The 9,106-nt window shown below is 41.0% G+C and overlaps 1 protein-coding gene and 1 non-coding gene across 2 annotated transcripts; both read right to left on the bottom strand.

Annotated features, from left to right (window-relative positions):
• Positions 1 to 22: 22 nt before the first annotated feature.
• On the bottom strand, positions 23 to 7,518 carry nop56 (NOP56 ribonucleoprotein homolog). The gene is made up of 12 exons (XM_017686592.2): positions 7,413 to 7,518; positions 5,849 to 5,938; positions 5,634 to 5,748; positions 5,258 to 5,422; positions 4,880 to 5,078; positions 3,582 to 3,769; positions 3,244 to 3,395; positions 2,497 to 2,597; positions 2,062 to 2,210; positions 1,748 to 1,869; positions 1,414 to 1,572; positions 23 to 883 (listed from the first exon to the last, which is right to left on the bottom strand). Exons 1-12 carry the CDS (start codon positions 7,413 to 7,415, stop codon positions 641 to 643), a joined length of 1,686 nt encoding a protein of 561 aa, XP_017542081.1. The 5' UTR covers positions 7,416 to 7,518; the 3' UTR covers positions 23 to 640.
• On the bottom strand, positions 1,646 to 1,712 carry LOC119265480. The gene has a single exon (XR_005131673.1). It is a non-coding gene; the product is annotated as a small nucleolar RNA SNORD57 (small nucleolar RNA).
• Positions 7,519 to 9,106: the final 1,588 nt, after the last annotated feature.

The raw sequence follows: 9,106 nt of genomic DNA, 5'->3' as shown, positions 1-9,106 counted from the left end.
CTGGATGAAGAGGGAAAAGGGAATGTTTTAAACATTTTAATAAAAAAAGTTTAGCAAGACAGTAACCCTCAGGTCACAGGATATTCAACACCATGAAAGCAGCCATTTATGCTCAAGTATCAACTTCCACAGGTGTGAAATACCATTAAAAAAAAAAAGTACTCCTATACATTTTGTGCCAAGCCAGATTACATAAGCATGTGGGTCTCATATAGCATTTCCCAAAATCTCAATTCTGAATATGCATTACATGCAGAATGTTCATAATGTAATTGTACATAATCTTTTCTTACAGTTAGGATAAAAAGCATCACAAAATCTGATCACTGATGTTAAAGTGTGCAAAACTACTTTGGACTCAAGGCACAGAGCTGAATTTATTAGATCATAGGTGCCCAATCATTTGGAACAAGTCAAACAGCAATGCGTAACAAAGCTTATAGTATTCTTTCAATGGTTTATGATAAATGCTCCTTTCAGGCTTTACAAGCTAAGGACACCAAGGTTCCTCTCACACATTCTTGCCATACATCATCCATACCAAAGGGCATTCAGTCAAAAAAAAAAAAGCTGTACAGTACTTAAAAAAAAGAAAAAACCCAAAAAACAGTTCAGTATTGAAAGACAGGACGGATCCATCTTATTCATCCTCTGCCTTTTTCTTTTTCTTCTTTTTCTTCTCAGTCTGTTGAGGCTCTTGTGCCTCAGCTTCTTCTTCCTTCACTTCAGGCTCCACTGCCTCACTCTTTCTCTTCTTTTTCTTTTTAGCAGGAGCTGCCTCATCCACACCATTTGTCATGACCTCTTCCTCCTCCTCCTTCACTTCTACATCTGCCTTTTTCTTTTTCTTCTTCACAACCGTCTCCTCAGTTTCTCCATTTTCCTTGAGATGGAAAAGGTGCACAAAAAGAAATAAGTACATAAGAGAAGGGGGGGGGGGGGGGGGGGGGGGGGGGGGGGAGAAATCAAGCCTCAAACTGACTCAAAAGCTGTCCTGCTCACTTCAGTGAACAAACCCACTGAGAAGGGTTTGTCAATGGTTCGGAGGAGCTTTTCTCTAGCATGTCCTTTAAAGAGACCGGTCCATGTGAAGGTTCTGGCTCTAGTCTAGTCATGCAGGGTTCGGTCAAGAGCAGATGCTGATGTCTCTCCCCTCAGGAACCTGATTTTACATACCATCACTTACATACCAACCTCCTAAACAATACATTTTTTCAATTTTTTTTTTCTTTCCATATGTAGATCTTTAATGAAGCTAAATTTCAGGCACTTGTGCCTCTATGCTGTGTATGTTGCATGGTCAGCAAAAACAAAAGTTAACTTGAATTGCTTTATTAAGCAATGCTAAGCAAAGTCTGGGTAACCACACATTTTAATAAACATGCCTGGCCCTACACAGCAATAACCACTTACACGGGCTTCAGCATCTCCATTGGATTTGCGCTTCTTGACCTCAACTTCCTCCTCTCCTTCAGCTGTGGACAGAGCCTCTAGTCTCCTCTTTTCACGCTTCTTTTTCTTCTTCTCTTTCTTCTCAAGTTTGCGCTTGATCTCTGCTGCTGCTTCACTTGCCTGTGGAGAAAGAGCGCACCCTTTCAAATTCCAACTGCTCAAAAGAATTCAAAACTTACTAGCATTAAGTGCTGCGTCAGGCTCATTAAATCAGTTTATGCCTCCATGTTGGAGTCAGGGAAGATGCATCATCACTCACAGCAAAGAAATGCAAGTGTAAATAAGATCCACCAACCTCTACCACTGCCTCTTTCATAACATCCAGGTTCTTCCTTGGTGTCTCGCCGGTCTCATAAAAAGACAGGCGCTCTTCCACCTGGTCACGGAGTTTGTCTCCAAAAACACTTGTTGGAACCTCTAATACAGAAAGAAAGACTTTGTGACATCAAGCTAAATAGCACATGACTTTTTAGGTTCAATGACTTTGCTCAGTGTAATTTCTTCAACACCCACTCCCCACAGGGGTGGGATACTGATGACGAAAAATAAAAAGCATCATAGCAAGAAATCAGAACACAACTTCATCGTTCTGTAAACAGCAAAGCCCACCTGAGAAGCAGTCAATCCGGGAGGCAATGGTGCACTTGTTAGCAAGGTAACGGGAAATACGACCCTTATTCTTGGCGGCTGCACGGCCGATGAATGTGGAATGGAAGATGAGGCCGTACTTTGGCGTATTCCCTCTGGTCTTCAGTGCCCTAGATTTATGGAACAAGTTAAAGCAGTCTACAAAATAAAACATTAAGTGTACTAAATGAAATGACACCACTGCCCAGAACACAGGAGCCACACAGGTGCCAACTCTACTATAACTACCTCCAAGAGCCCTGGGCGGCTGCTCAGACCTGGGGGGGGGGGGTGAAGAGTGGGATCACTTTTGGTGTGCATTTATGTTAACACACAAATCAACCACAATGACGTCGCCCCAGCCCTGCCATCACTGCAGCCGCCTGAAACCCCAGCAGGGAAGGGGAGCCCCAGTACCTGAACAGGGCCTTCTCCGCTCCCAGGATCTGCACTGTAGAGGCCGGATACTTGGCCAGGTTAGTCAAGCTGCCAGCGTGAGAAATAAGACGAGCACCCACCTAAAAGCATAGAGTTGATTAGCTAAACCTCATGAGTGATCACATCGAGAGTGGCTCAAATTCAAGTTATGACTAAATTCAGAAGCTTGCAAAACACTTTCACCTTAAATGAACTACAGGGCAAAAACTGTTATAGGGAGGTAGTTGTAAGGAACAATCCAGCAAAAACAACTTGCATGCTACAGAGAGGCTTTCGTAGCATAAAGATTCAGATTTTGGGGTCTAATGACCAGGAACCCCACTTTATGAAATTGCATCTTGAAGGTAAGAGGAACTTCTGAAAGATGAGCTCTTTGGAGCAGATGGCTAAAGATAAGCTTTTTTTCCCCCTGACACGAAGACAATGTCTCGTCTCTATTAGCCTCTACATAAGTGAGGTTCTTTAGTACTGTGAGAGAATCCCAATGATATATTTGCGTAATGACACACCAAGAACACAATTTTTAACTAACCAATGAGCCTGAGCTGTGCTACAGAATTACACAAAAATGCCCCCGTCACAAATTTTAGGTGCTGTAAAACATAATCCTTAACACTTGATATAATGCAGTATACATAAATAATCACCTTAGGTAAATTTCTCTCAACTTCAAATTGATTAAGCTATTTAAAAAAAAAAAAAAAAAAACAACAAACAAAAACATACCACTTCTCCAATGAGGGCTGCTAGATTGGGGGCCACTTGGCCCATTTTAGAGCGCAAGTACTCCTGCAGTTCTTGTCTGTAAGCAGTGAGGGACACAACTCTGCTGGAGAAGCTCTCAATGTTGATCAGGTCAATAGGGGAGATGTCCATACCTGGAAGGCAGTGATTTCAGATGAACAAGATTTCCAGCAACTTAAATTCTCACATCCTAAAGCTGCTCAGATGTTCAGTTAATGATATGCTGTCAGCACATGGGTTCAGTGGATTGACAGATTATAAAGACATCATAACTTCTGAGTCAGAGAACACTAAAAAGCACAAAGAGCCATGACTCCTACCCATGGAACTGCGAGAGGCCTCAAGGATGGCCTGTGCTTTAGCACTGTCCATGGTGACCTCCTCCAGAGCCTCCAAGCTCTCCTCACTCAGCTCCTTTCTGTTGCCAATCAACTTGGCCAGCTTGCAATATGTTGAATTGTCACTGACAATTTTAATCAGCTCTGGGAAGTGGTAGCCATACCACTCACTGAAAACAAATAAAAGTAGCACTGAAAACAAAGCATTAAGCTTAAAAATATAGAATTAGTAAGACATCTCACACCGAAGTTGCTGGCTAGTCCAAACTAGGCTGACTGTCTCCGCCTCAGGTGGTGGTCTGCCTCAATAGACAGACTGAGCATGCCCAAGAACGGGCTTTAGTGTCCCTCCTTTTTCTGTACAGCCAGCACAGTAGGGGGCGCTGTCTGCGGTAAGCACCGGGAGGCTGCTGAGTGCACGTCACATTCAGAGCCCCACGGTCTCCACAGGCTTAAAAACCCATTGGAGAGAGGCCAAAGAATGTGAACAGCACTGACACACAACACCTCAATGCAAACAAGCAAGACAACCCAGCAATATGGCACTAGCCTTAATATACAGTTTATTCCACATTCGCTTGAGCAACATTTTATTGTACTGATCAGAGAAGCATTTCATAAGACGGGCTCTTTAAGCCAGAGAACAGGTCAAAAGTGAAGATTGTCCAACAATAATGTCCCTGGTCTCTTATTTAAGGATGCAGGTTATTGAAGTCAGGTTATATAAAAACCATATCAGTAATGGCAGAAAAAACATTGTACTCAAAAATATACGTAGATGTGATTGGTACTTCAAATCTATATTTTATGACCGTAACCATCAGAGGTGATGCTACTGTCCTCAAATGTGTGCACCTCATTTCTTTGCTATTTTACTGAATTTGTATTTTTCTGTAAAGCTAATTCAGGCAACCATAGCCCTGGTTTAGGAAACGTGGCCGACATGTTTTTCTTGTACATCTGCTTGCCATTTTCATCTTTTTTTATTGGACAATGACTTCTTGGTTTAAAATATATGGATAACAGACCCTTTGTGAAACACTTCTCTGGATGTGTAAACTGCACTATGAGCTTGGCGTTTCTGCCATATTGCTTGCACTCTACTGCCTATAGATTATCACACAAGGGATGTAAATAAGATTAGAGAATAGTTAAAGTGGCAAATCTTTTTTTTAAAAAATCAGTTAGTACTCAGGCTCACACACCACACAGAGACAGCCAGCTGAGCCTGAGGTTAGTTTACGAGCACAGCAACTCCACTCAGAACAGAACCTGCATACCGCACACGCATGGAGAACGTGTTGATGTCCTTGTCTAGCTGATCAAGAAGGGCGATGGACTGGATGATCATGTTATCAGCTCTATTGACGTTGAACTTGACCTTGGCTCTAGAGTAACTGTGACCCAGACCAAGCTGGGCTTTGGAGGCAGCCTGAGCCGTGAGGCCTTTCACCAGGGAATGAAAGTGCAGGCGCACACCTGAGAATAGAGAAGACATTAGTAAAAAAAACCAAGGTGAGGTTAGAGAAATGCTTGTCATGTAGGCCCAACTGTTCAGCTTTTCAGTATGAACCATCAGACGTCAGTGGATAAAGACACATCACCACAGAAGAAGCCACTGCACACATGTACAAAAAGTTCAAGCAAAGTCTTCAAACCTCTAAGTATCTCTGCCACCACTCCTCCTGTCTGGATAGACAGTCCCAATTCCTCCTGCAGCGCTGCACCAATCTTGCCATCAGCCACTCCTAGCAGGGCCTTCTTTTTGCCCACAGAAGGCAAGTTGGTTTCCAAAAACAGCTTAAGATCTGCATGGACGACTCCTAACAAAAGTTTGTGCAAAAGTTGATTAATAACTAACCAAATATACTGGATCCCAGCCATATTAAGAACCTAATAAACAGCATGCATCAAATTTATTTTGCTCAGGTGTTCAGTTTTATGGTATGCTGTCAGCACAATAATTCAGTGGATTGACAGATTATTAGTACATCACAACATCTGAGCCTCATCTTAAAAAAATATTTAACTTACCTTCTGAAATTGCATTTATGTTTTCAAGCGCAGTCTGTGCAGACTTGAAGGGGAAAAAAGCTGCCAGTTTAACAACACTGTTGAATTTTCCAACATTTAAGACACTTTCCTCAACCTGAGTGGGGGGAAAAAAAACACACATGAATTAAGATCATCAGCACTACAGATTATATACATATCTTTAGTCATATTTACTGCACAAAAAAAAAACACACCTGTGGCAAAAGCATGCCAATCTCTTCCACCTCTTTGACGGCAAATAGGGCATAGCCAGCCGCATGTTCAAACAGCACATGTAAGAGAACCTGGTGGGGGGGAGAAAGCCAAAAATCAACACCTCTCCGGTTATAGACGCGCCTCCACGTTTAAGCACAGACTAAGGTCTGTGAACAAGGGGGGTGGGGGGAACCGAGCGTTTTCGCAATGTGACAATGCTGGAAATGGTCCATCACTACAGACATGTAGACTTATAAACTTTCACCACTTTTCCCTCCAAAAAGGTGGTGGTGGGGGTGTCTTGAATAAGGTTTAATGTTTTTGATTAAAGAAACTCCCATGATTTTTCAATAGTTCTAAATTCTCAAAAGTTAATTGGCTGAGATGTAAACAAAGTTATTCTGAGTGGCTCGATGTGAAATGCTCCGTTTTAGAGAAATCTGCCATGTCGATTGTTCACAGTGGCAGCAACAGAAACACGAAGTCTGAAGAGTGATAGTTGGGTGATAAAATTTTGGGTTGAAATATTTTCATCCATTCACAGTGGAGGAGTACATGCAGGGCAATCTAGGGCAAAACAGTCCTAACAGAAAATCCTCGACATTAGCTTACATATAAAAACGCATAAGACACGTGTTGGTTCTGGATAGTAAACACAACAGCCATATTTGTGCTGTAGACATGGTGATCGCTGGTTCCTATCACCAGAAATCAGGGCAGGCCAGGGTAGGTGTTCTATATTTAATCATTTTACAACCGACCACTTTAACGTTTACATTAAACCCCTTCAAGCGCTGTAGCTACAGAACACAGGTCAATTTCCATCAAAGCTGCAGAAAGGCAAACACGTGGTCTCCACTTAACGCTGCTGTAGAAATACGTGACCCCCAGAACCTCCAGAAAATTTTAGGTCTTCATAACGACGTTGGGGAACGTACACGAAACGCTGTAGTTTTTTAATCCTGGTCCTGGAGAAACTAGGCCATGTATGCCGTTAGCACAGGGCCTAAACGCGCACATTAGCTAACCTAGCTAGGTCAGCTAACACATGCGTGAGCCAAAGGTTCCACGTGTTTCTCCCGTAGAGCTCATTCGCCACTCTTTACTGTACCTTAAACTCGACGCCCTTTCCAGAGCACATTAGTACACAACGTAAATAACACACACCGCTCACGGTCACCCACCAACTGGGTGTTTTCCTTCGTTTTGCTGCGGTGTCCGCCAACAACCCAGGAAGCCAGGCTGAGGCCTACTAACGGCTAACGGCGCTCAAGTTGGCTTCTTCATCTAATTTCCCGTCACACCTTAAAAGGTGCTGTTCTTACATTCTGGCGCACGATCATGAACGCAACTGCTGCACCGTTTAAGGTGGAGCGGGGAATTAGATGAAGGCGTTCGACTTCAAGCAGACAGTAAGATCACTCAACTACCACACTGCAGAAGCCATTTCTGGACCTGGTCACTTTGGCTGCAGCGCAGTTAAAGCATTGTTAAGGGTGCGGCGCTGGTATCTGAGTTTTATCTACAGGTTTAAATGAAAGTAAAAGCTTTAAACGTCTTTACCATGATGCGCGACGCGCTGCGCTCCTCGCGCTCCAGAAGCTCCCGCAGAAAGAAGGCGCGTGCGCTCCCAGCAAAAGGCCATGAAGAGCCGCTGACCCGCCTACTCTCGCGAGATTTCAGGAGGTTTCTGTTTTTTTTTTTTTTAACAGCGACGACTTTTTAAATCCTCTATTACACAAATTATTACTTAAACATGTTAAAAATGTTTTTATTATTTAAAATAAAAAAATAAAAATTGCCTGAATAATGTAAATATATGAAAAAATACATTTCATTTTTTAAAAGTGGGATATTTGGTAAATTTTTTGCCACGTGCCAAAGACACAACAGGACAAAATCTAAAAAAAAAAATCATAAACTCTATTTTTTTCTCTACAAACGTCCTTTCACTGAAAACAAGAACAAACAAATCCAATTTACACTTAGTAAAATGTACGTGGATGAATACAATTTCAACTGGAATGTATAGACCATTATAAAAAATCCAAAAAAGACCATTATAAAAAGACCATTATAAAAAGACCATTATAAAAATCCTGGTCCTGTGATGTCATGACGTATTTGTCTTTTTAAAGTAAAAGACCCTTTTTTGCACAATTAAATAGTAAAACACAGATTTTATATTACAGCATTTAAGTAAAATTGAGATAAAGAAATTGTTACCATATGGCAAAAAATTTTAAGTAATTAAATACGTAACTAAGAAACATCTACAATTCTAATGAAATGATACCAATAGCGTTACAAGTAGTTAATTAAAGATGCAGAAATAAAATAATGATTTATGATTTAGAAAACAAATTACAGCTCAGATGAAACAATACCGAGAGTGTTTTCACAGCTGACCCATGACCCATATGGAAAAATATATTACAAATGACTTTACCAAGTATTTGCATTGTATACCATTTTTGCAGTGAAAATGGCCACAATGTACTTGTTAAACATACATTTAAAATCCATTTGTATTTTTGTATTTATTGTATTTTTTCAGTGATGTGTAGTTTTAACAAAGATCACAGATTTAACTAAAATACACCTGAGCTGAATGAGCACTAATGACTTTTCATTAACCAGGTAACCATGTGTGGTAAGATAGTGCTCACACAAAATGTGTGTCAGTGAATCAATACCTACATCACCTTTTTTGCTGTGTTCAGAGTTCATTTGCTTAAATGTAAAATTAATATAAATCAATAATAATTCATTTCAAATGGTATCCAAAGAATAAAGTGCATCAAACAAGTATTTTGGTCATTTTTGTACATTTTGATAAATACATTTACAAATGTTTATTTTTTTGTGGTATATTTCTATGTGTAATATTTCACCTTACATGTATTAATAAAATGTATTTCAAAATATATTTGGTTAATATGGCAATATTTTCTGAGATGCATTTTAGTGTTTGGAATGAATTTTGGCTTGGACAGCAATGTTCAAATACACTGCTCAAAAAAAATAAAGGGAACACTTAAACAACACAATATAACTCCAATATGACCGGTTTGGCAGTGGGTCAGTAATGGTGTGGGGTGGCATTTCTTTGGAGGGCTGCACAGCCCTCCATGTGCTTGCCAGAGGTAGCCTGACTGCTGTTAGGTACCGAGATGAGATCCTCAGACCCCTTGTGAGACCATATGCTGGTGCGGTTGGCCCTGGGTTCCTCCTAATGCAGGACAATGCTAGACCTC

The sequence above is a fragment of the Pygocentrus nattereri genome, chromosome 16 (assembly GCF_015220715.1).
Source record: "Pygocentrus nattereri isolate fPygNat1 chromosome 16, fPygNat1.pri, whole genome shotgun sequence".
Lineage (NCBI taxonomy): Eukaryota > Metazoa > Chordata > Actinopteri > Characiformes > Serrasalmidae > Pygocentrus > Pygocentrus nattereri.
The sequence above is the reverse complement of the archived record's forward strand: the minus strand, read 5'-3'. Positions and strand labels throughout refer to the sequence as shown.